The following is a 25,370-nucleotide window of genomic DNA, read 5'->3' as shown; positions in this document are numbered from 1 at the left end:
TGAGAACATGCTGGACTCTGTGGGCCATTGCCCTAATCCAGGGGGGCTCTATCTTAAGAACAGTTCTAATACATATGTGGATTTCTACTTAAATGGCTTGTTGAAAGAGAAAGGCCTTTGGCAGGTGCTTGAAAAACAACAGAGACAGCACCTGTCTAATATTCAAGGGGAATGAATTCCAACATATAAGTGCCACAATACAAAAGGCACAGTTCCTACACTGTGTGCAACAGTCCTCCTCACAAGATGGCCTACAGGAGGCCCTCACCTGCGGAGCATGAAAGGGGTGAGGTGATATTTCAGGTACAGTGGTACCTAGGTTTTCAAACGCAATCTGCTCCGGAAGAACGTTCAAGTTCTGAAACGTTTGAAAACCAAGGCCCGGTTTCCCAAACTGGTTGCAAGAGTGCTCCTGAGATGAGATAAGCACAGCCTGATTGCACACAGGCACCAAATAAGCCCCAATATCACCTCTGTGTTGTGTGGGTGCTCAGGACTCAACGACCGACAGCTCGGCCTCAAGATTCTGCACTCAGCAGAAGCCATGTGGCATGTTCGACTTCCGAGGCGTGTTCGAAAACCGAAGCATTTACTTCCGGGTTAACGGCATTCGTAAACCGAAATGTTCGTCAACAGAGATGTTTGAAAACGGAGGTACCACTGTATTCTGGTCTCAATCTGTATGGCTTTATACAACAAAACCAGCATCTTGAACTTAGTTCCATAGCTAATTGGCAGCCAGTGGAATTCTTCCCACAACGGGGCAACATATTGGCAGTCAAGCCACTGCAATCCAGGGCAACTTCCAGGGCAGCCTCAAGGGCAGCCCCACATACAGCACATTGTAGTAATCCAGGCTGGAGATTATCAGCACATAGACAACAATGGTCAGGCTATCGCAGTAGAGAAACGGTTACCTGGGGCCTCTGGAGCCAAAGATGGATCCAGGAGCATCCCTAGACTATGAACCTGCTCTTCCAGGGGAAGTATGACTCCATCCAAAACAGGCCAATTATCTGGACTCCAGAACCACCCACAAACAGCACCTCCATTTTGCCAGGATTGTTTATTGGCCCTCATCTAGCCTACAACCAGGTCCAGGCACCAGTCCAGCTAGCAAATGGAGAGGGAAATACTTGTTGCTTGTTGACATCCATCTGTCTCAGGAGACGGTGGAAGACTACTAAAGGTAAAGGTAAAGGGACCCCTGACTGTTAAGTCCAGTCACGGACGATTCTGGGGCTGCATACAGCTTCCAGGTCATGTGGCCAGCATGACTAAGCTGCTTCTGGTGAACCAGAGCAGCGCATGGAAACGCCGTTACCTTCCCGCCACTTTGCACTTTGATGTGCTTTTGAACTGCTAGGTTGGCAGGAGCAGGGACCGAGCAATGGGAGCTCACCCCATCACAGGGATTCAAACCACCGACCTTCTGATTGGCAAGCTGTAGGTTCTGTGGTTTAGACCACAGCGCCACCCACGTCCCTAGGACTAATACTACTACTTATTACTAGAATATATATCCTACCATTCCTCCCAAAGGCGCCCAAATGGTCTTCCTACATGTTGTTCTGCAAAAACCCTATAGATTTTGAGACACTTTGGTCCTAAGTGGCATGCCTTTGTATCACTTGCAAGAGCCTCTCCAGACCTTGCAGAAGGTGGAAGCAGTGCTCTATGCTACCCAACTCCTCATCTAGACCATTAAATCCTGTTCATATGTAGGAATCTAGTGCCTGCACACCAGGAAAGAAAGACCACCTGTTGCTAGGCACCTACAGGCAGAGAGTATGTTGCTAAGGAGCAATAATGCAGCTTCATTTGCTGTTCTCATGCCTTCAATTCACAGACTATGCCAAAGTCCTGGGCCTTCAAATTACTAAGACACAGCAAGGACAGAAGCGCTGCCAGCCCATTTGCTGCTGCGTTCTTCTTCCATTTTCCCCCTTTTAAAGACTCTAATGTCAAGACATTCGCACTGAGGATTTCACTAAAGGAAAGTTAAAAGCGTTTGAAGGCTCGGGATGGAGGCGGACACCTTCTGAGAAGGCAATACTTGAGGGAAAGCAGCAAGGATGTGCACTCTTCTAAATTGCATCCCCTCTCAATTGTAGCCCCCTTTCCCCAGTCATTCAGCAGGCACAGAGAAAAACATATATAATTTGTTAAGATTGGCAGAGGTCCTCACTACCTTTGAATTTATAAGATCCAGCTTAGGATAGCTGTAACGTTAAGGAGCCAAGATCTTCACAGCACAACACTATAGAGTTTGCAGGAAAAGCGGGGGAAGAGAGGGAAAGAAAAAGAAAAGCTTGAACTTCTCCAATCAGATAATATTTACAACCTACAGGAAAGGGAGCACCAAAACATTTCAGGGATTGCAGGACAGTTTTTGAACCAAGCCAAGAGGAAAGCATCAGATTCAAGTTCAAAGAACACATTATAGCAATGAGAAGGAAGGCTTTTGGCCTCCTTTGGATGATTTGAAAACGATTACCATAGCAATTATCCGAGCTAGCCACATTTGCAACGTCCTTGGCAAATTAAGCTCCGGGTCTCAAGTGTAAAATGATCATGGGAAAGGCTGAATGAATCAAGCAAAGTGTAAGTAATAGAAACATGTAAATGTTTTACACTGGCAGCGTGCCTTGGTACATCCGTCTTATTAATGTCCCTGACTGGCAAAAGAAAAGGCTCGCTTTAGGCAGTGAAACACTTTTTCCAGCAAATCTGAAACAGCACAAGAAGAAGACGTTTGATTTTTCAGGGGTACGGGAGACATGCTCTCTCGAATCGCGGGAGCACCAGACACTTCCTTTCCCTTCAAATGCCATGCGCTGTAGAATTAATCATCTTCTGACAGGGTTATACCATTGCTATTATCCTCCTGGTGCACATGGTTGCATGTGTGCCCTGCACTACCACAACAAAAGACATGCTCAGCTTCTTAACAGCATCCTACTGCAAGAGAGTAATGGTAGCCTTTTCACAATCCTGCCTGAGGAGCTGGCGTAATGAACCATACGCTAGCAATCAGGGCTGACCCTGACCTTGACCCTCTTTGGAGTGTCAATGTGGAGTGCTTAATTTGAGCCAGGGGTCATCTGTCACCAATTACATAGCCTTTGTCCATTTCCCCAGGTCAGGCAGGCTGCAGCTTGAAGGAGAGCTGCAGATTCAGGAATGAAGCCTCTCAGACTGGGTGCCTGTATAGGAGAAGCAGCAGCTGGAGGCTCTCGGTTAGGTCCTGGTCCACAAAGGTGTTTCCATGCACTTCCCCTTCCTCCCAAATAGCCTCACTCGCAGTTAGCCAGGCACTTTGGCAGAGGCTCTGAAGTTGCTTCCTAGCTTACTATCTCCAAGGGGCTAAACAGTGGCCATATATGCTTCCTCGTTCAATTGGCTAAGTGGGTGCGACTGGTCCAAGGAAACCCAGTGGCTGAAAGGATATTTGAATCTGGATCTTTTCAGCCTAAGCCCAGCGTTCTAACCCCTGCCCCTGGGGGAGCCAATATGTTGCCCTCCAGATCTTGTTGGCTTACAGTTCCCGCAATCTCTTGCTGGAGCTGATGGGAGCTGCAGTCTGTAAAACATGGAGGACGCCATGTTATCTACTCCTGCGCTATCCTATACTGGCTCAGCATTTGCTTTCTTCTTAGCTCCGCTGCTAGTCACTTTATCTGGAGTGCTGTTTTATGGATATATTTTGCATGGTCTTAAATGTCAGCCTCCTTCAGAGTCTCTTAGGTTGAACGGGCTGCCTGTGAATTCTAAAAATCATATTAATCAATCCAAACCTTCTCCTTCACTCCTCCATCTTAGGTCACAACAGGTGGTTCAGGAGGCCGTTCAGTCATAACTGTGCTGTTTCCTGGAACAAGCCTGGTTCAGCTGCAACCAATCGAGTATAACCAACAAGCTCATCTAGGAAGCTCTGTCGAAATGACTACCATGTGCTCAACACACTAAGCCAAAGTCCAGGTCAGCGTCACCTGCGCTACAGCTGTTTTAAGTGCCTCGATGACTAGCAAAAACTGTCATTGTTTTATATCTCTATTAAAAATAGTGTTCATGTGACCAAGGACCTCCCATAGATGAAAGAGTATCTTCGTACACACAGCTGTAACCATCAGCACTAAGGAATATAATATAATAATAATAATTTATTATTTATACCCCACCCATCTGGCTGAGTTTCCCCAGCCACTCTGGGCGGCTCCCAATCGAGTGTTAAAAACAATACAGCATTAAATATTAAAAACTTCCCTAAACAGGGCTGCCTTCAGGTGTCTTTTAAAGATAGGATAGCTGCTTATTTCCTTCACATCTGAAGGGAGGGTGTTCCACAGGGTGGGCGCCACTACCGAGAAGGGCTTCTGTCTGGTTCTCTGTAACCTCACTTCTCGCAATGAGGGAACCGCCAGAAGGCCCTCGGCGCTGGATCACAGTGTCCGGGCTAAACGATGGGGGTGGAGACGCTCCTTCAGGTATACAGGACCGAGGCCATTTAGGGCTTTAAAGGTCAGCACCAACACTTTGAATTGTGCTTGGAAACATAATGGGAGCTAATGCAGATCTCTCAGGACCGGTGTTATGTGGTCCCGGCAGCCACTCCCAGTCACCAGTCTAGCAGCCACATTCTGGATTAATTGCAGTTTCTGGGTCACCTTCAAAGGCAGCCCCACGTAGAGCGCATTGCAGTAGTCCAAGTGGGAGATAACTAGAGCATGCACCACTCTGGCGAGGAAATGGCCCCACAGCAAGAAGTGAATCACCAACAAATCGCAATCTTTTGCAGCGTTATTTAGAGGAAGGGTGATGCCATTGCGGGAGATGGTGCCAGTGTTTTGGCTATGTGTATGAGGAATATGTCCTGCCAACCTAGCAGTTCGAAAGCACATCAAAGTGCAAGTAGATAAATAGATACCGCTCCAGCAGGAAGGTAAACGGCGTTTCTGAACGCTGCTCTGGTTCGCCAGAAGCAGCTTAGTCATGCTGACCACATGACCCGGAAGCTGTCTGCGGACAAACGCCAGCTCCCTCGACCTATAGAGCAAGATGAGCGCGCAACCCCAGAATCATCGGCGACTGGACTTAACGGTCAGGGGTCCCTTTACCTTTTTATGAGGAATATATTCTTGCCTGCCCAGAGCATTTGCAAGATGGTTGCAATGAAGGGATTTCAAGGACTGACAGTGCCCTCCACCTCGTTTCTTTTTAGATAGTCACAGGTAAAACCATTTTGACTGGAAGGACCTTATCACTTGCATGCACCATGAAGTGTACCTGTTCTGGCTTCAGCCCTGGAGGAACCCAAGCATATTCTTCCAAGGCACAACCTGAGTCATCATCCGAAGTCGAATTCCGCTGGAAGTCAAACATCAGCTTGGTCACGGTCTTCTCCATTTCCAAAGGCATCACTGTTTCAAAGTGCTCTGCCTGGGGACACTTGCAGTGCCGGCAAATCTTCCTGGAAGGGAAGGGGAGGAAAAAGCAAAGAGACGAAAGGTCAGCCTCTGCTGTAAGGATTTATGCCCATCAACAGAAGTTGGATAACCCTGGTGCAAGCTCATTTTGCCTAGCATAAGGCCATGGATTCTATGAGATGTAGTCTTAATTACTCCTATCCAGTTTTTTTTGTTCTCCCTACCCCCCGCCACCCCCGGGCCTGGATAAAGCAGCTGTCTATAATAAGCTTGAACAAGATGAGTGAAGGACGCTCTCCAAATGTTAACAGCAACTTGTCCTTGACAAAATGCCAATGCACCCCAAAGCAGTTTTAAATCCCTACGTCATTCCTTCATTTTGGGGTGTAGGTGTGGAGGGTGTGGGTGGGAAAACAATGAACACTGGACCACCCACGCTGAGCCAGCCTTGAGGGATTTAAGGGTCAAACACATTTGACAGATGATCTGGGATACACCTCTTCACTTTCCTCTCCTTTGACAGCGCCCATAAATACACGCACAGCGCCAGATCATCAGCATGTCCAAATCCGCAAGCCAAAGAACTAACACATACAGTATGCTAAACGTCAGTGTAAACAGAAAAGCTTAGCATGGCAAATTCCATTACAATGACAGGAGATCATAAATATGGTGGTGTCAAATGAGGAGGGGGGGGTGGAGCGATGGAAGTTACACACTGGCAACTGCTGCCTTGATATAAGATCGCCGCGAAGTCAACTTTGCAAGGAGAGGGGCCGTAGCTCGGAGTCAGCAAATACTCTCGGCATATGGGAGGCTGTGAATCTCCATCACCAGCTAAGGTGCTTCAAGCAGAAGAAAAACATTTCCCTGGGATAACAAGGATTTCCTTTCAGCGCTTGTCTGCATGGCTCATTGAGCTGACTATGTCTGTCACACTTCTGCTGTTTCACCAACACACAAACATATGTACATCCTTCCAGAAGCCCATTTGGCTGACAGATATGGCTACTCACAGGAACCAAGGAAGCTGCCTTATGCTGAGACAAACCATCGGTCCACGTACCTCAGTATTGTCTACTCGGACTGGCAGTCTCTCTCCTGGGTTTCAGATAAATACAAGGCTGTGTTACTTGGCAACAAAGGAACTACATCCGGCATCCACTCAGAACCACTTCAGTCTGCTTGCAGCTTCATGCGCTAACACATTTGAGCCTGTGCACTGTCAATAAATGCTAGGGCCAATCTCTGACACAAACAAAGCTTCGATTGAACCTGGGACTGGGCAAAGTTGAGGTTGCTACATTGCAGAGGGTTGGACTAGATGACCCTTGGGACCCTTCCATCTCTACGATTCTATGATAGTGACCCAGCAGAATGATAGACCTTTGGAAGGTCAATATGCACCTCTTTAAATTCTTGCAGTTAATTCCCCTTAGAATATTCTGGAGGAGAATCTCACACCTTCTTCTGCAATGCTTTGCAGACCTGTTCTCTAAAGGCACAACATAATAGGACAAAAAACTAAGGCTGCCCATCATGCAATAAAAGATGTCAATTTTCATGTATTTGTTAAATTTGCACATGAGTAAAAGAATAGTTTTTGTCCATGGAGTTTTCTTGACAGGGATACTGGAGTGGCTTGCCGGTTCCTGCTCCAGGTGGATCACGTTTGGTCAAAACTCTCCACTATGACCTGTCCATCTTGGGTGGCCCTGCACGGCATAACTCGTAGCTTCCCTGAGTTATTCAAGCCCCATGAAGAGTCAGACTAAACGACAAAAAACAATGGTTCTGAAATTTTTAAAAAAGAAAACTCTTATCACTTTAGATCAAGGTGGGGAACCTACATGTTGTCCCATCTCTGCCTTAGATTATAAAGGAGCATTCTCAACTTAATGTGAAAGAAAAGTGCCTCTAATGAAAACAATTTTTTGAAAGATGAAGTCCGAGTTAATTGGGGTACAATTATAGTCAGTTTTAAAACTATAGCAGGGCATGTATCCCCTGAAGTAAGCCCTACAGAGTTTAGCGGAGATTACACACAGGGAAGTGTGTAAAAGATTGCGATGTTAATCTCATTGATCACCCAATTAAACATATAGCCATAGAAACTATAATAATAATAAATAATAAATAATAAATAATATATTTATATTTATATTTATATTTATATTTATATTTATATTTATATTTATATTTATATTTATATCCCGCCCTCCCCAGCTGTAGCTTGGCTCAGAGCGGCTAACAACAACTACTGTTCCACAGCCACTTCTACACCAGAGCAACAGAGCGTATTTTTGCATGAGAGGGTTTCTGAGCATGTGTAGACTTCCCTTGACCACTGAGCTCCCGGGGAGCCTTTGTACATTTAGGATTGGAATGGAGTGGGGGCTTCTAAGGCACCAGGAGAGCACCGCCCCCCTCCAGAAGGCTGCATACCTTTTGCTTCTCCTGTGAACCCGCCCAGCAAACTTTCTTAATTCATTTTACCCGTCGCTTCGCATGGCCCCAGAATAAACTAACCCCCGATGCACATGAACCTAAACTTCCCTGCAGCCCACGGAGCGCAAATATGCACCAAGCCAAAAGGCTCTGCTAAGCCAAACCAGGGAGAGTTGCCAAGTTTTTCCATTTCCTGCTTTTCATCAGATTTGAAATACGCACAGATGCAAATACAAGCTGGGTGTCTGGTTTGCATCTAGCTAGTCAAAGCGCCTCGGCGCAGCCTCTGGCTGTTACCCTCAAAAAACAATCAGAGCACAATTTCATATGAATACTTTAATTAATCAGCTACTGTATGAAGGCCCTATACTTTTTGCTACAGCAATGGATTCAGCAGCCATCTCCATCTCTATTTATGATATATAATGTTGAGCAACTCAACATGCCAGGCAATTTATTAAGCTCCGCATGCATTCATCATCCTTCAAGCCAGCACCGGCTCTGGAGCAGCCCCATCAAATCCAGTGCCAACTATTCAAGAAAGTTGGTGGTTAGAGGATCAGAGGCTTAGTGTTTGAAAAATGGGTATTCTCATGGAACTTAGTGCTATTTCACTAACCGTCATTCCCAGGATTATTAATCACATGGATCCCTGCAGAATATGTCAGCGAGCAGCAGAAATATTTAAAGCTTAGGGAAGTCATAAAATAAACTGCGGTACCAGGAGGCAAAGTGGAAAAGAAAACAAACAGCAAATTTCTCTTTTCCCAGAGAAAAGCCAAGCTGGATAGGGATGCAAGGTAAGTGGATGTATTGTGTTCAGCAAATGCCACCCACATCATCAGAACCAGGAAATATTGCAGTGATCTCTGGGCCCTTTCTTACATTACAGTAGTTGCAAGTGGGGAGACCGCTGTCCCACTCAGGTCCTGTTGAGGGGCTTCCCTGCTGTGACAACAGGACGATGGCCCATTGGCCCCATCCAACAGGCTGTTATCATGTTCTTTACTTCAACTACTTTCCAGGCTGCTGGGGTAACTTGAGTGACCTTGGCCATTTTGGAGAACTGCTGTTCTAGCTTGCAGGAGAGGCAACGCTGGCGAGCAGAGAAGTCTCCTGTGCGTGATCCACACCTTCTCCTGCTACCTTGGTGTGATGTTGCAGCAATTTCCATGGCATCAGCAAAATGCAGAAAGAGGCAGGTAAGCAGTTGTTTGTTGACAGAACACTCTATGGGATGGAACGAAAAAGAATTGGCCAACGAACACACCTCTCCATAAGGTGTTACCTGTGCGAGATAATAATATTTCAGCTTCTCTTGCCTCCTGTCCAGGCCTGACGTTAATGACCAGCACGGTCAGGCATCTGCTGAGAGGGCCGAGTGCAGGACCCATTGACAAGAGCCCCCAGACCTGCTCCAGAGAGGAGGAAGGCTCACTGAGGAAGGGAGTCCCATGGAGTCTTTCTCATGGGCCCTGGAGCTAAACACTGGAGCTGTTGTCACTGCTCCTGCTAAGTCTGTCTCAGGAGTGAAATTTGTAAAATCTATTCCCCGTTGTAATCATTTCTCTTCTTTTCTCTTATGCCCCAGTATTATTTATATATGTGTGTATTTATATGCTTTTCCACAGAACTGTGGAGAACTTCTGGAGAATCTCAAGGCTTGTTGTCTTGTCAGCCATAGAAATCCTGAGCCACTGCTGATGATGAGGCAGATGTTCTTGAGGTCTCCAACATCACCACAGATACCACTGCTGCTCAGGCTGAATGTTAGGCAGCGGAGTGGAAAGTATACTATCTCTCTTGGCCCTTGGGCCCCTATGGTCTCCTTTCTTCAGTCCTGCAAGGTGCGGCCCTTGCTGACATACTGTCATATTGTATTGTCATAATCACGACTTTATTACAGAGAGGAAGCCGAGGCAAGGAGATAGCAGGGCAACTGCAGATGTAAAGCCTCCAGTTCTCTTCACCGTCGGTAGAGACATTGTAAACCAATGGGGCATTTCCCTCCCCACCTTCAGATCCAAAATTTACGAAGTAGAAGGCTGGTTTGCTCTGAGCCCTGTTTAACTGGTGCATCCAAACCCACAGGAGAACTGAAGCTGCTTCAAAGTGGGTTGACAGGGAGGGGAACCTGACCTCCTCAAAGCATCTGGTCAAGAAGATTTATCTAACCGTCAGGCAGCCTCCCCCTGTTTAAAGTGAGACTCCACGGGATTAATCTGAGGTAGGCCTACTCCTCCAATGGTTTAGTCATAAGCCAGCCAAGCCCTGCTGCCCAAAGGTGATTTCAGAATAACCTTATTAACTTCTCACCTGCTCCTGAGGCGATGAGAGATCAGGGCTTCCTTAATCTGCTTAAACTCCTACTGTTTTTATCCCTCTCTTGCTGTGTAGAAAAATCCCGCACTGGAATGCGAGCAAAAAAAGGTGTAACTAATGGACCGTGCATTTGACATTGGCTGACAAAGGCCTGGGTTCAAATCCTGGCTCAGCTCCGAAGTAAAAGAGCTGTGTTTTTTTAAAATGAAAAACAGAACAAAAGCCTGAAGAGGTGATGGCCACATTTTCAAAACTAGTTGGATGGATTGAGATCTCTACCATAAACAAAACTAGAACTGTACCCCTGGATTCATGAACGCCCATGACACAGAATATTGTTCATAACCGTCCTTCTATCCTCCTAATGGAAAGCACGAGAGAGAGAGAGAGAGAGAGAGAGGAGCTGACAATGCACTTACTGTTATGCTGTGCAGCAGAGATAGGGCTTAGCCAATGGAACACATGAAGGAAGAATGTACATGTCTGGAAAAACTCACGATTCTTGGCTAGCATGTCAAGCGCGTTACCATATAAAGAAAAACAGCACAGAGCAGGTGGGGGGGGGGAGAGATGCATGCTCTTACAAAAATATAAGAGGGGTGGCGGTGGGGGAGCCCATTAATTTGATAAGCCCAGACTCAAGCACAGCTTATAACAATATTTGCTCTTTGATTAATAGGCCTTTTATCTGTGCAGTGCTTTTTTTTTTTTAAAGCACAGCTCTCCCTGCCTTCCCCAACAGCAGAGAATTCCAGGGTTGTTAGTGAAAACAGTATCCATATTTTCTGTAACAACTAGAAAGCCAAGCTGCTCTCTCAGCATCTCTCTCTGTAAAACAGAATGGTTCATTTCCAAGAATTCCCTTTGGCTTTGTTACGGGATGGAATTCTTGAGCACACATTTCTCACCAAAGGCTGTGGGAGCCTGAGGATCTGAAAACGCAAACGTTTATTCTGTATAATGTCTACCACGGGCTTGAGGGCTCACCTAGCTCAGAAGGAGCGTTTCTTCAGCAAAGGGACCTTGGAGAAATAAACACTTCTTGTCAATCAAATGCTTATTTTGTTCACTTACACAGGACATTGCTCTGTGTGTGTGCGCGCGCATGAGAGATGGAAGGAGGGAGAAAGGGAGTCCTGCAAATATAATTCTATATAATATAATATAATTAATATAATATAATATAAATATAATTCTTCAGCCAACCCATATACACTTTCATGATTCTGTAGCACAATTGCATAGTAGCAGAGGAACTAAAGAGTAGGTTCCATGTAGCTTCACCATAGACTTGCCAGTCCTGCAAACACTGAACAGGACCAAATTTTAGGTCCAACTTTTTCCCCATACTCATTTGCCTTTGGAGCAACATGTTTAATATTCATTGGGGTTCCATGAATAATAATGTTACAAAAGTTGGGTGCCTCCCCCCCTCTCTGCCGTGGCAAGAATCCATGGGGTTCCAGGCACTCACCCAGGGTTTGTGTTCTTTTGGAGAATTGAGACATGGTGGAGACTGCCATAGATTTAAGAAATACGGTTCATTCACCTATTTACAGTCTGCATGGAGGGAGTCCAGATCTCACAGCATGGTTATTTCAAGAGGGACTTGTGCCTCACATCAGTGCAGCCCTGGAGTCCATCTCTCCCAGCCAGCCTGCAGCCAGCCTGCCCAAGATGGACCCCAGTCTTCCTTCCTTCTTCTTCTTCCCAGCAACCCTTGCTCAGGACTCTCTTTTCCTGTCACCTTACATCCAATTATGCTGGCAACCTTCCAAACCCCCAGTCTATGTTCACACCTCATGGCAAGTGGGGGAAAGACAGTTCTCTTGCATTGTCAGTGGCCTTGTATTGTTTCTTAATGGCCCCAGCTTGGCCAGGTCGTTTTGCATAGGCCAGCTCAGAAATCCCTCTGCAGCTTCTATTTTCCCCTTCACTTCCCAAATAATCAAAATCCTACCAATTAATAATTTATGGGGTTTAGCCCCCCAAAAATCTATAGCACCATTAGGACAAAATGACCCAAGTACACGTTAGATAGAGGTGTACTGAACACTTTGCAAAGGACAGAGCTTTTGTCCAAAGCACTTGGCTTTGATGTACTGTGTACAGCTGTTCAGTAGATTATCTTAATGGCCTCTGAAAAAAACTGAGCACTCTAGCACTCTTCACAAGCCCAAGTTAGACAACCCAAATTTTGCTGAATCCAAAACAACTAGATACCCAAGATTTAATGCAAATAAATCTCAAAAGGGATCTCACCCTAGTTTTTATGTATGCTATTGTTTATTTTTGGATATCTGTAACCTGCTCTTCATTCCACAAAGACGCTGAGAGAAATGTGCAAAAATTAAAAAAAAACAACAATTAAATGCAAAGATCAAATGAAAGAACACAATGAGAAAACAGTACAGCACAGGCAGAAAAAAAAGGAGTGTTGATGCAGAGATCGTATAAGTTAAGTTAGTTTTCCATCCGTTTCCCCCAAACAGATCAGCTATGGACTATGTTAAAAACTGGTAATGTAAAAAACATTTTGGGGAGGAAAAAGCAGTGGAGAGGCATGTCAGGCCACCTTGTGTTAAGGAGCAAATGCAACGTTGTCATTATTTAAGCATGTTGACCACCGACTCTTTTACATATGCTTAAGTTGTGACACAAGACCCAGCAGGACCTGCGATTCTGGGAAAGGTTCTTTAACCAGTAGCAAAACATATCAGAACGAGCAAGCCACCTTAATACCCCACTATTACCAATGCTATGGTCGACCGAAGGCTAAGCCTTTGGCTGCTCCTGGGGCCAGTCAGCTATCACCCAGAGTTTCCAGTGAGCCAAGAGAGCTAGTCCACAATGAGATCAGCAAGCTGAGAGCTCCAGAGTAGAACCTACCACCGGTAGCATTTAGAATCATAGAATTGTAGATTTGTAGAGTTGGAAGAGACCCAAGGGCCATCTAGTCCAGCCCCCTGCAGTGCAGGAAGCTCAACTAGTTCATATATGACAGATGACCATCCAATCTCTGCTTAAAAACCTCTAAGGAAGGAGAGTTCGCCACTTCTCAAGAGAGACCATTTCACTGTCAAACAGCTCTTACTGTCAGAAGGTTCTTCCTGATGTTTGGTCAGAATCTCCTTTCTTGTAACTTGACTCCATTAGTTTGGGCCCCAGCCTGTGGAGCAGGAGAAAACAAGCTTGCTCCATTTTCTATGTGACAGCCCTTGAGATACTTGAAGACAGCAATCATAATTCCTCTGAGTCTTCTTTTTTCCAGGCTAAACATACCCTGCTCCTTCAACCATTCCTCATAAGGCTTGGTTTCCAGACCCTTTATCATCTTGACTGCACACCTTCCAGCTTGTCGATACCCTTCTTAAATTGTGGCACCCAGATCTGGACACAGTATTCCAGGTGTGGTCTGATGAAGGCAGAATAGAGTGGGACTATAACTTCCTTAATCTGGACACTATACTTCTGTTGATGCAGCCAAGAATAGCATTTGCTTTTGTTGTTTCTTTTTGCTATTGCATCACACTGTTGGCTCATGTTAAGCTTGTGGTCTACTACTATTCCTAGATCCTTTTCACATGCACTACTGGCAAGGTCATGGATCACTGCCTTGCCGTGGCGAAGGGGCTTGAAGAACTCAGAGAAGCTATGAACTATGCCGAGCAGGGCACCCAAGATGAACAGGTCATAGTGGAGAGTTTTGACCAAACGTGATCCACCTGGAGGAGGAACCGGCAAGCCACTCCAGTATCCCTGCCAAGAAAACTCCATGGACAAAGACAACAGGCATATAAAAGTTATGACGCTGGAAGATGAGCCCCTCAGGTCAGAAGGCGTCCAACATGCTACTGGGGAAGAGCGGAGGGCAAGTACAAGTAGATCCAGAGCTGATGAAGCGGCTGGGCCAAAGCCGAAAGGAAGCTCAGTTGCGGATATGCCTGGAAGCGAAAGGAAAGTCCAATGCTGTAAAGAAAAATATTGCATAGGAACCTGGAATGTAAGAACCATGAACATGGGTAAGTTGGAGGTGGTCAAAAATGAGATGGCAAGAATAAATATTGACATCCTGGGCATCAGTGAACTAAAATGGACGGGAATGGGTGAATTCAGTTCGGATGACCATCATATCTACTACTGTGGGCAAGAAACCCGTAAAAGAAATGGAGTGGCCCTCATAGTCAACAAAAGAGTGGCAAAAGCTGTACTGGGATGCAATCTCAAAAATGATAGAATGATCTCGATACGAATCCAAGGCAGACCTTTTAACATCACAGTAATCCAAGTTTATGCACCAACTACTGGTGCTGAAGAAACTGAAATTGACCAATTCTATGAAGACTTACAACACCTTATAGAAGTGACACCAAAGAAGGATGTTCTTCTCATTATAGGGGATTGGAATGCTAAAGTAGGGAGTCAAGAGATAAAAGGAACAACTGGCAAGTTTGGCCTTGGAGATCAAAACGAAGCAGGGCAAAGGCTAATAGAGTTCTGTCAAGAGAACAAGCTGGTCATCACAAACACGCTTTTCCAACAACACAAGAGACGACTCTACACATGGACATCACCAGATGGACAGCATCGAAATCAGATTGATTATATTCTCTGCAGCCAAAGATGGAGAAGCTCTATACAGTCAGCAAAAACAAGACCTGGAGCTGACTGTGGCTCAGATCATCAGCTTCTTATAGCAAAATTCAAGCTTAAACTGAAGAAAGTAGGAAAAACCACTGGGCCGGTAAGATACAATCTAAGTCAAATCCCTTATGAATACACAGTGGAAGTGAGGAACAGGTTTAAGGATTTAGATTTGGTGGACAGAGTGCCTGAAGAACTATGGATGGAGGCTTGTAACATTATACAGGAGGCAGCAACGAAAACCATCCCAATGAAAAGGAAATGCAAGAAAGCAAAGTGGCTGTCCAATGAGGCCTTACAAATAGCGGGGGAGAGAAGGCAAGCAAAATGCAAGGGAGATCGTGAAACATACAGGAAATTGAATGCAGATTTCCAAAGAATAGCAAGGAGAGACAAGAAGACCTTCTTAAACAAGCAATGCAAAGAAATAGAGGAAAGCAAGAGAATGGGAAGAACCAGAGATCTGTTCAAGAAAATTGGAGATATGAAAGGAACATTTCGTACAAAGATTTCCATAATAAAGGACAAAAGTGGAAAGGACCTAACAGAAGCAGAAGACATCAAGAAGAGGTGGCAAGAATACACAGAGGAATTATACCAGAAAGAAACGGATGTCTCATATACCCCAGGTAGTGTGGTTGCTGACCTTGAGCCAGACATCCTGGAGAGTGAAGTCAAATGGGCCTTAGAAAGCACTGCAAATAACAAGGCCAGTGGAAGTGATGGTATTCCAGCTGAACTATTTAAAATTTTAAAAGATGATGCTGTTAAGGTGCTACACTCAATATGCCAGCAAGTTTGGAAAACTCAGCAGTGGCCAGAAGATTGGAGAAGATCAGTCTACATCCCAATCCCAAAGAAGGGCAGTGCCAAAGAATGCTCCAACTATCGCACAATTGCACTAATTTCTCACGCTAGCAAGGTTATGCTTAAAATTCTACAAGGAAGGCTCAAGCAGTATGTGGACCGAGAACTCCCAGAAGTGCAAGCTGGATTTAGAAGAGGCAGAGGAACCAGAGACCAAATTGCAAACATGCGCTGGATTATGGAGAAAGCTAGAGAGTTCCAGAAAGACATTTACTTCTGCTTCATTGACTATGCAAAAGCCTTTGACTGTGTCGACCATGGCAAACTATGGCAAGTTCTTAAAGAAATGGGAGTGCCTGATCACCTCATCTATCTCCTGAGAAATCTCTATGTGGGACAAGAAGCTACAGTTAGAACTGGATATGGAACAACTGACTGGTTCAAAATTGGGAAAGGAGTACGACAAGGCTGCATTTTGTCTCCCTGCTTATTTAACTTATATGCAGAATTCATCATGCGAAAGGCTGGGCTGGATGAATCCCTAGCTGGAATTAAGATTGCCGGAAGAAATATCAACAACCTCAGATATGCAGATGACACAACCTTGATGGCAGAAAGTGAGGAGGAATTAAAGAACCTTTTATTGAGGGTGAAAGAGGAGAGTGCAAAATATGGTCTGAAGCTCAACATCAAAAAAACGAAGATCATGGCTACTGGTCCCATCACCTCCTGGCAAATAGAAGGGGAAGAAATGGAGGCAGTGAGAGATTTTACTTTCTTGGGCTCCATGATCACTGCAGATGGTGACAGCAGCCACGAAATTAAAAGACGCCTGCTTCTTGGGAGAAGGGCAATGACAGGCCTAGACAGCATCTTGAGAAGTAGAGACATCACCTTGCCAACAAAGGTCCGTATAGTTAAAGCTATGGTTTTCCCAGTAGTGATGTATGGAAGTGAGAGCTGGACCATAAAGAAGGCTGATCGCCAAAGAATTGATGCTTTTGAATTATGGTGCTGGAGGAGACTCTTGAGAGTCCCATGGACTGCAAGAAGATCAAACCTCTCCATTCTGAAGGAAATCAGCCCTGAGTGCTCACTGGAAGGACAGATTGTGAAGCTGAGGCTCCAGTACTTTGGCCACCTCATGAGAAGAGAAGACTCCCTGGAGAAGACCCTGATGTTGGGAAAGATGGAGGGCACAAGGAGAAGGGGGCGACAGAGGACGAGATGGTTGGATAGTGTTTTCGAGGTTACCAGCATGAGTCTGACCAAGCTGCGGGGGGCAGTGGAGGACAGGAGTGCCTGGCGTTCTCTGGTCCATGGGGTCACGAAGAGTCGGACACGACTAAACGACTAAACAACAACAACAACTGGCAAGGCAGGTGCCCTCCACCTTATATTTGTGCAGCTGGTTCTATCTTCCTAAGTGCAGAACCTTACATTTGTCCCTATTGAAATTCATTGTGTAAGTTGTGGCCCGATTCTCCAATCTGTGAAGGTGATCTTGAATCATTGCATTGCAGCAGCACTAACCAGCCTGCTCCAACCTAGCCTCCATGGATTCCACACTAGTTTCCAGAAATGGTACCAAGGCAGAACGAGGTGCGGTGGTAAAGTGCTCTGAAGTTGCTAAATCAGACTGCAAGTGAGAAGATCATATTTGATCGTCCCCTGGTATTGAAAGCTCACCGAATAAGAGTTTGAAGGCTTCACCTGCAGGACTGTAAATTATTTACGCGAATAGAAGACGTTAAAATTGCAGCTGCGGTATAAGAGTTTGTTATTCTGACTGGTGTGTAATTGGAATTTATAAGTTTTTGGAAAGCAGAGTTAAAGTAAATGATCAAATCATCAATTCTAGCACGCGGGGGGCCAACAAAATAATATAATTTGGCGTCTGAACAATTTGCATTATTAATTGTATTATAATTTGGTATTGTGACAATGAGGCTTTTATTGGGTTATTGTAATTGAAAACAGATTAAAATTATTATGCAAAAAACAAAAAAGAAAGCTCACTGAATAAAACAACAATGCATCAAGGAAAGGACCGTAGTTATTTACTTGTCAGGAGGCTTTTGCTATTTTTTTATAAGGTGGAGCATCTAAAAACAGCACCCCCACCTACAGTTTCAAGTGGTACAGTCTATTTTTGCATCTTAGCATTCTACCATCACATTATATTACTAGGTGTGTGCACAGGTGATTCAATCGGTGCAGCAGAATTCAATACTGGCTCTGAAATGGCAAAGAAAGACGTAACTTGCACTCACTAGCCATAAAGAGGTAGTGAGAGCTCAAGCAAGCCCAGTCCAGAACAGGCAACCAATTCCTGAAGAAATATTCAGTGATAGGCACTTATGTAATCCTAATAGAGCTGGAACACTTTAATATGGGAGGAGGGCTTTATTGGTACCAGATGTCACTAACCCCACATCCATCTCATCCACGTAAACCTATTTTAGTATCTCAACAAGTGAGGTCAGGAAGCTAGCACGTAACATACTGCTAAGGCTGCCTGCACTGTATTGTATTGCTTCTGCACTCTGAAAACCCAGAATTTGGAGAATTTCGACTTTCACTTGTAAAAAGATGTCAAGATTCTGGCACTCGTGTAAAAGGCGATAATTAAACAGGTCAAAAGCTTAGAAGCCAATAGGGGGCAGAGAAAAGCCTTGAGCGATCAATATCTGGGTATGTTTCCGCCATCACTGCAGCTTTTCCTGATGGCTAGCAGAAGTAAACTAAATGATGCAAAAAATAATTATGGATACTTATGGAAATTTAATTTGCACAATCTGTTCAGACTGCAACACGTTAGCCCCCGTTCTGATCTCAGAAACATTAACTCAGCAGGCAATTTGGAAATTTTTAGTGTGCGGCACACCTAGGGTTATGCAATGTGGGCTGTGTGGTTGAGGTGCTGGGTCCCCTTCCCCTGTCCTATTCTGATTCTTTTCTTGCCTAAGGCTGCAACACCCAAAGGTAGGAAGCTACCTGTAGGGCAGCCTCCCTAGCTGCCAGCCACTGATGTCACCAAGTGTGGAGCAATAGTGGCTGGCGAGTCAGGATCGTGCTTTCCGTTCCAAGAACCTATTCCTTCTTGCATCTGCTTTCGCAGTCCTTTGTCTGCCATCATGCATGTATGGGGGCTGGCCTAGGCACCTGCTAAAATGGAACTCGTGGCTCCAAACGAATAGTACAGATGAACACTCGATGTGTTCAAAAAAGTGAGCACGTTATCCTTGCCATTCACGATACAGTATATGCAAAGCTTTGCTCTGGAAGCAACTTGAATCTTGGGGGAAGCAGCTGGATGAGCTGGCGTTGGTGACGCTACTGAGTTGCAAGGAGCACAAAGAACTGGGATGCAGCTTGTGATCAAGTGGGTGGGTGTTCAGGTGATTGCTAGAGACAATTGATAAAGAAGAATAAAAAAGAGCTTTCTGTAATGGAAGTATGAATCACAAGCATGCCTGTGCAACCAGAATTAGAAGCAGCTGCTGAAAGCACTTTGACATCAGCAACCTCTGCACTAAGTCCTTGTGTGTTTCAACTTCAAGGACCCTTGTCTAAATTCTGACGGTTCTTCATCTTTAGGCTGGAAAGCCCTTCAAAACAGGAGGCACCCTAGGAGATTTTGGGAGTGGGTACTCCCCCCCCCATTGCTTCCCCTCCACTTAGTCATGTGAGCAAACAGCTGAACTGGGTGCTTTCATGGTCAGGGAAATCAAAGTTTCAATGCTTTGGTGTTATACCGTGGTGTTTTAAATTATTGATTCATGGTTTTATTTTTCTGTCGATAGACACCTTTAGCTTTTCTTTGAGGACAGGCAGGTTTTGAGAAAATAAACAATGGTGAACATGGGGGGGGGAGGAGACTACAAGATCAATCAATACCTGTCCTTGATCTTCATGTAGGCACAGCCCCCAAAGGTGAAATATCACACACCCAAACAGGATCTGAGTCAACAAACTTAAATAAATAAAGAGCAGATTCAAGGCTGAGGGTTGTATATGAAAAAGGAAGAAGCTTGCTAACCATAAAAGCAGATGAGCATGAAAGGAACCAGTACCTCAAAACAAGTTGTGAATTCTCCGTCTTTGGGGAGTTTGCAAGAAAAGGCCGGACAGGCAGCCATCACCAATGATTTAGGTAAATGATATCCTGTCTGAGAATTGCAGAGAGCTGGACTAGATGACCCACTGGGTTCCTTCCAATTCTGTTATCTTATGAGTCACAGAAAGGAACAGCCTGGTTTTCCTGAGGCATTCATAAATCCGAGGCTGTGCATATGTACACACAGATGCTCAGTAATGAGAAGAACGGGCTTTGATTCCAAAAACCCAACTGAATTGGAAACCTGAATAGGAAAACGGAAGGTTACATCTACCCAAAAATATCAGAAATAATGGCCGTTCAGAGCTTAGGTTAAAAAGAAGAGGGAAGTGCAAAGGAGATACTCCAGGATTTAGAGGAGATCTGAAGGACACTTCCCCCCAACGTCTTATAACTGGGGAGCAGCAGTGTGCCAATTAAACTTCCCCCTGGTGGGCAAAAATGATGAGTTTCCTGAAGCAAAACTGCTAAGCGACAATGAATCACTTATTTGGCCGTGCCAAATTTTAACATTGTGGAGCTTGCTTGCAATCTCCTCTTGGCTTGTCAGTAGAGCCAACCTCCCCAGCTGCTGCTGCTGCTGCTGCTGCTGCTGCTCATCTTCCTCCTCCCCCTCCTCCTCCTCCCACCAATAGGATTTTAATTTAATCTAATTTGGCCTTAACTTTCTAGCCAAAATTGCTCCTAATGAATTCTCCAAGAGCTGGTGCCAGGGCTGGTGTCGTGAACAGAGCATTTGGCGAAGACTTTACAGTGCAATTACTTGGAAATCAGTTCCACTGAAATCAGCAAGACTCTCTTCCAAGAAAGCAAGCTTAAGGTTGGATTCTTACAACGAGAAGATTCAAGTTCAAATCCCAGCGCGGTTATAAAGCACAACTGTTTGGATTAAGCTTTGCCTCCAAGATCACTTAGAGCAAACCCTGAGCTTGTATCCTCACTCCTGAGATTCTCCTGTGCTCTTCTCACAGAGGGGAGAAATGGAGTAGGTCAGAGGTTTTCAACCTCTTTTGTGTCCATGGCTCCCTTGATCAATTACATTTTTTCTGCGGCTCCCCTGTGGGGCTCAGTAGCCCAGTTATGTCACCCCTTGCCTGCACAGCTGGCAGCCTCTCACCCTTTTTCAAACACCCTCCTTTGTAGAGTGTTCCCTCAGCCTTCTCTCCCCACTCCTTGGGGGTCCTCCAGGCAGCTGCCGCCGCCGCCCCTGGTCTCTGAGCTGCCCCCCTGCCCCAAATAGTGGCACCCCTGACCACTATTCAAGGTACTCCAGGGTGCCATGGTACACTGGTTGAAAACCACTGGAGTAGGTTAAAGCTCAGAAGCCCACAAACATTGACTTGTTGTACCAGCTATCCTGTGTTACCATTTTGGGAGTGTTTTCAGTACAGTGGTACCTAGGGTTAAGAACGTAATTCGTTCTAGAGGTCCGTTCTTAACCTGAAACTGTTCTTTAGCTAATGGGGCCTCCTGCTGCTGCCGCGCTGCCGGAGCACAATTTCTGTTCTCATCCTGAAGCAAAGTTCTTAACCCGAGGTACTATTTCTGGGTTAGTGGAGTCTGTAACCTGAAGCGTATGCAACCTGAGGCACCACTGTCGTTAAATAAGTAGTGTTTTCATGAATATCCTCTCACACACCTTGAGGGTGGCAGGGCATCTGCCTGCAGAAGGTTCAGTTCCTGGCATCTGCAAGGCAGGGTGAAAAGAGACCCTGTCTGAAACCTTGGAGAGCAGCTGCCAATCAACATGGACAATTCTCAACTAGATAGACCAAAGACCTGACTGCTTCCTATGCAGAAGGCCGGAGGGAGAGATTTCTCTCATGAGTGCTGGGATACAGGGGAGATCAGACTCCAGCTTCCCCTCACCTTCTCCAAACCAAAACATAAATAAGAGCTCAATGGAGGGAATGGGCTGGTGTGTTAATTTGTGGATACCTGCCCTGGGAGAGCCGGTGTTCACATAACACAAACAAATCACAAGCTTTTATCCTTGATTACAAACAGATGATAATTATTTCTTCTACTACTACTTGCTATTACCGAAAACACGTGCAGCAGCACCCGTGTGCTACACTAGAGAATGGAAGCTTCCCTGAGCTATACTCGCATCTAGTTTCCCCGTTATCAATAAAAGTCAAAGTACAGAATGAGAAGAGGCACATGTTTAAGCTATTGTGCACAGCACTTCATACTTCAGCTGGAAAAGTCGATGTCTGAAATCGACCCACCTTTTATTTTATTTAAAAAACTTACATAAATAAAACCAGCGTAACAGAAAGCCTTTCCCCTATGTGCACAGATTCGTGTATTTATTTGTTTTTAATATGGAGTAGCATTGAAACAAGCATTCCCTCACTTGGGGCAAAGTCCAGCAAGAGCTGCAGCAGATGGTCCTCATGTTCCTGTATCTTGGCTCTGACACTAGAATTTCACGTTGCACGACATAATTTGCTGCAGGAATTGGAGAGGAGGACAGAAAGGGATGTTTGGCTTCCTTAACAGCAGCCGGTTAAGTGCTCATTGGGACCTCAAGCAGACACTCCAAAAGTAAGTGGAGTCAACTCATGCTGGTATCTCCCCCGTTCGTCTGCTTGCCGAGTTCCACAATCGAAGCACTGAGAGTCAAGAGGAGGAAGGTGACATCCAAGGTCACCCCCTGGACCAGATGTAAGAAAGGTAGAAGGCAGGTGGGGGTCGGCTGAGGTTGGTGGGGCAGTGCCCCATTTGGCCTAATGGAGCAGCCACCGCTGTTAACAACACAAACTACCTGGTTTTTAGGTTAGCTAAAGTATGTTACTCGGACACGGGTGGCGCTGTGGGTTAAACCACAGAGCCTAGGACTTGCCGATCAGAAGGTCAGTGGTTCAAATCCCCGCGACGGGGTGAGCTCCCATTGGTCAGTCCCAGCTCCTGCCAACCTAGCAGTTCAAAAGCATGTCAAAGTGCAAGTAGATAAATAGGTACCGCTCTGGCAGGAAGGTAAACGGTGTTTCCGTGCGCTGCTCTGGTTCGCCAGAAACGGTTTAGTCATGCTGGCCACGTGACCCAGAAGCTGTACTCCGGCTCCCTTGGCCAGTAAAGCGAGATGAGCACCGCAACCCCAGAGCCGTCCGCGACTGGACCTAACGGTCAGGGGTCCCTTTACCTTTACCTAAAGTATGTTAAGGAAATAAATACTAGGCAGAGTTGAGCTGTGAGGGAGGGCATGAACATTTTTGTAAGCGCTGAAATCTGCACATATTCCTCCCCCTCAAAAATAAAACAAATGGTGTGTGTGTATTTTTCCCTCTTCAGGAAGCAGTGCCCTCACTCTAAATTGGTTGTGTTTGCTTCATAATGTAGCCCAATCCGATTGGCTGCATTGTGCCACTACATTCACTATGAAATCCCTGATACGCTTGGATTTCCCAGGTCCTTAGATGAATGGTGCCACAGCAGGAGCAAATAAGGGAAACAATAGAAGAGAATAGGAATGTATATAAGGGGCTGTAAGGTCTATTTGGGAATTTTTGGAGAAATACAGTATTTCTTCCAATAACATCCCACCCAAAGAGCATTGCTTTCCACCGGAAAATCAAACCAGATAAACACTTAAGTAAAGGTAAAGGGACCCCTGACCATTAGGTCCAGTCGTTGCCGACTCTGGGGTTGTGGCGCTCATCTCGCTCTATTGGCCGAGGGAGCCCGGCGTACAGCTTCTGGGTCATGTGGCCAACATGACTAAGCTGCTTCTGGTGAACCAGAGCAGCGCACGGAAACGCCGTTTACCTTCCCGCCAGAGTGGTACCTATTGATCTACTTGCACTTTGACATGCTTTTGAACTGCTAGGTTGGCAGGAGCTGGGACCGAGCAACGGGAGCTCACCCCGTGGTGGGGATTCGAACCGCCGACCTTCTGATTGGCAAGTCCTAGGCTCTGTGGTTTAACCCACAGTGCCACCCGCGTCCCTTTTAGATAAACACTTAGCATAGCCTTAATAGTAATGCACACTAGGCAATGAAGTGTACATTTATATACCTTTGGAAGCAATGTGCAGCTGACCTAGAAGTAAATGCAGTCAGCAAATCCTTATATTCCCAGAATTTTTTTTTTCATATAGGAGAAAGGGGTGTGGGACAGTAGACTGCCACCTGGTGGATCTATTCTGATACATTAATCTTAATTCATTCAACTTTCTCTCTCCCTCCCCTTTATTTATTTTTTTTTAAATGCTAGGTGAAGCTGATCCTTGAAATAATGATAGTGGTAGAAAGCACAGGCAAAGGTTTACTCTCAAGGCAATCCATGCGTTAGTATTTCTCATTCTATAGAAAAGGAGCCATGAGGACGTCTCTTAGCACAGCTTATCTTTTCTCTATTACCACTGGGGGAGTGAACGAGATAAAATTGCATCAGGCAGAAACGCCATCAGGCTGAAATTGCAGGGCAGAGCAAATAGAATCTTCTAACTCACAACACAAGCAAGAGCCTCCCCTGAAATCTGATGAGCAGCAAGCACAACGAGAGCCAGGAGAGGCAAGTGATAGCATCCCACTAGGGCTGAGCAAAAGGGCTGCTTGCGTGGGTACACATATCAGCATGCAATGCTTTTAGCATTCCCTTCCAACATTCTGCTGTATTTCAAAATACATCTTACAACAGAGTCCAAATCCAATAAATATTGCCATAATCCTGGATTGCGTAAGTTTATGTGTGTACATACACATACATATGCGCACACACACACACACACACGCGCGCGCGCACACACACACACACACACACACACACACAGATGTGCCTCTTTTCACCAAATATTGTAGATAATTTCAACAACTGGGGCAAGAAGGCTCTGAATGTGGTCTTCTCAAAACAGGGGTAATTTGTGGGGTCCAAGTAAATAATAATAATAATAATAATAATAATAATAATAATAATAGTAGTAGTAGTAGTAGTTGTTGTTGTTGTTGGGTCCAAGAAAATAAATAATAATAATAGTTGTTTTTGTTGTTGCTGTTGTTGTTGATTTATTTGTACTCTGCCCATCTGACTGGGTTGCCCCAGCCAATCTTGGCAGCTTCCAACATATATAAAAACATAATAAAACACTGAACATTAATTGGCTAAATTAAACAATCTACGGCCTTTTAAAATGGGGGAAAGGGTATTTCTTTCTTTCTTTACTATGTTATGTATTTTTGTGTTTTCATATTGTAAACTGTAATCCTTGGGTGAAGAGCGGTATAGAAATTTAATTAAGTAACAAGAACAAGAATAATGATAAAGTATTGGTGCAGGAAAGGACCCTGGTTTTTACATCAGGCTTATGCAGTATAGCAGGCTGTTTCCGCAATTGCTTGTCCAGGAGGGGCATCGTAGCTTAGCTAGGCAGGAAGAGCAAAAGTCCTTTTGGCAGCCAGCCACCTAAAAAGCTCTTGGTATTCCTGTCTGGCGCAGCGACATCACTCCCAATCCCTTGTATAAGGAAGGGGGTTATGGGAAGCCACCAGCACCAGCACACCTTATCATACAAAATACACATATAGTAAACATGCAGTGTTCCCTCTTCAACATTATTATTTTTTGTGGTGCGGGGGGGGGGGGTGTCCCACCTTGAAAA

General features: G+C 45.2%; 2 protein-coding genes across 3 annotated transcripts in view; one reads left to right on the top strand and one right to left on the bottom strand.

The window, feature by feature from the left end:
* Positions 1 to 25,370, bottom strand: part of PRICKLE2 (prickle planar cell polarity protein 2) — a 259,811-nt gene that overhangs the window by 76,372 nt on the left and 158,069 nt on the right. For both annotated transcript variants that reach the window (XM_079959799.1, XM_079959800.1), the window contains one exon: positions 5,287 to 5,470. In XM_079959799.1, coding sequence (XP_079815925.1) covers positions 5,287 to 5,470 — 184 coding nt within the window. The remainder of the gene's footprint in view (positions 1 to 5,286; positions 5,471 to 25,370) is intronic.
* The window catches only part of LOC307208953 (uncharacterized protein C3orf49), a 330,680-nt gene that overhangs the window by 262,089 nt on the left and 43,221 nt on the right, over positions 1 to 25,370 (top strand). The window lies entirely within an intron of this gene.

The sequence above is a fragment of the Podarcis cretensis genome (assembly GCF_951804945.1).
Source record: "Podarcis cretensis genome assembly, chromosome: 2".
NCBI lineage: Eukaryota > Metazoa > Chordata > Lepidosauria > Squamata > Lacertidae > Podarcis > Podarcis cretensis.
This window is presented reverse-complemented; position numbering and strand designations above follow the sequence as displayed.